Source organism: Nestor notabilis, unplaced genomic scaffold (genome assembly GCF_000696875.1).
Source record: "Nestor notabilis isolate BGI_N333 unplaced genomic scaffold, ASM69687v1 scaffold22203, whole genome shotgun sequence".
Lineage (NCBI taxonomy): Eukaryota > Metazoa > Chordata > Aves > Psittaciformes > Psittacidae > Nestor > Nestor notabilis.
Genome location: NW_009920885.1, coordinates 2326 through 2842, shown reverse-complemented (window position 1 = coordinate 2842; position 517 = coordinate 2326). Strand labels below are relative to the sequence as shown.

The 517-nt window shown below is 64.8% G+C and overlaps 1 protein-coding gene across 1 annotated transcript in view; it reads left to right on the top strand.

Annotated features, from left to right (window-relative positions):
* The window catches only part of PCSK7 (proprotein convertase subtilisin/kexin type 7), a gene marked incomplete at both ends in the record, with an annotated part of 11394 nt that overhangs the window by 10243 nt on the left and 634 nt on the right, over positions 1 to 517 (top strand). Inside the window, 2 exons of the mRNA XM_010010896.1 lie at positions 39 to 151; positions 276 to 370. Coding sequence (XP_010009198.1) covers positions 39 to 151; positions 276 to 370 — 208 coding nt within the window. The remainder of the gene's footprint in view (positions 1 to 38; positions 152 to 275; positions 371 to 517) is intronic.

Here is a 517-nt window from a genome sequence, read left to right as displayed (position 1 = left end):
GAGCCGTGGCCGGCTCCAGCCCCTCTCAGGGGTTGTTTCTCCTCACCCTTTGGCAGGGACCCCAGTGGCTTTGCTGACTGGACCTTCTCCACGGTCAGGTGCTGGGGCGAGGAGGCGCAGGGCACATACAGGCTGGTCATCAGGGACATCGGTGAGTCCTGCCCTCTGGGACCTCCACAGTAGCAGCAGCTCCGTGTGGCCATGGGCTAGCTCCCTGTGGTGCCACACGGCTGGGTGGGACAGATCCCCACTGGACCAACCTGTTTCTTCCCCAGGAGATGAGAGCCTAAGGCCTGGGACCTTGAAGCAGTGGCAGCTGACCCTGTACGGCTCCTCCTGGTCCCCAGCGGAGATGAAGGAGCGGCAGAGGTGGGACACCACAGCCCCGTCCTGGTGGGGAGATGGTTGATGGAGGGCTAAGGGACATCATCCTGAGTCTCTGAGCAGGCACTGCTTGGCTGGAGCAGTGCTGCTGCGAGGTGCATGGAGGGGGCAGCTGGCGCCTGGCCGGCCGCCC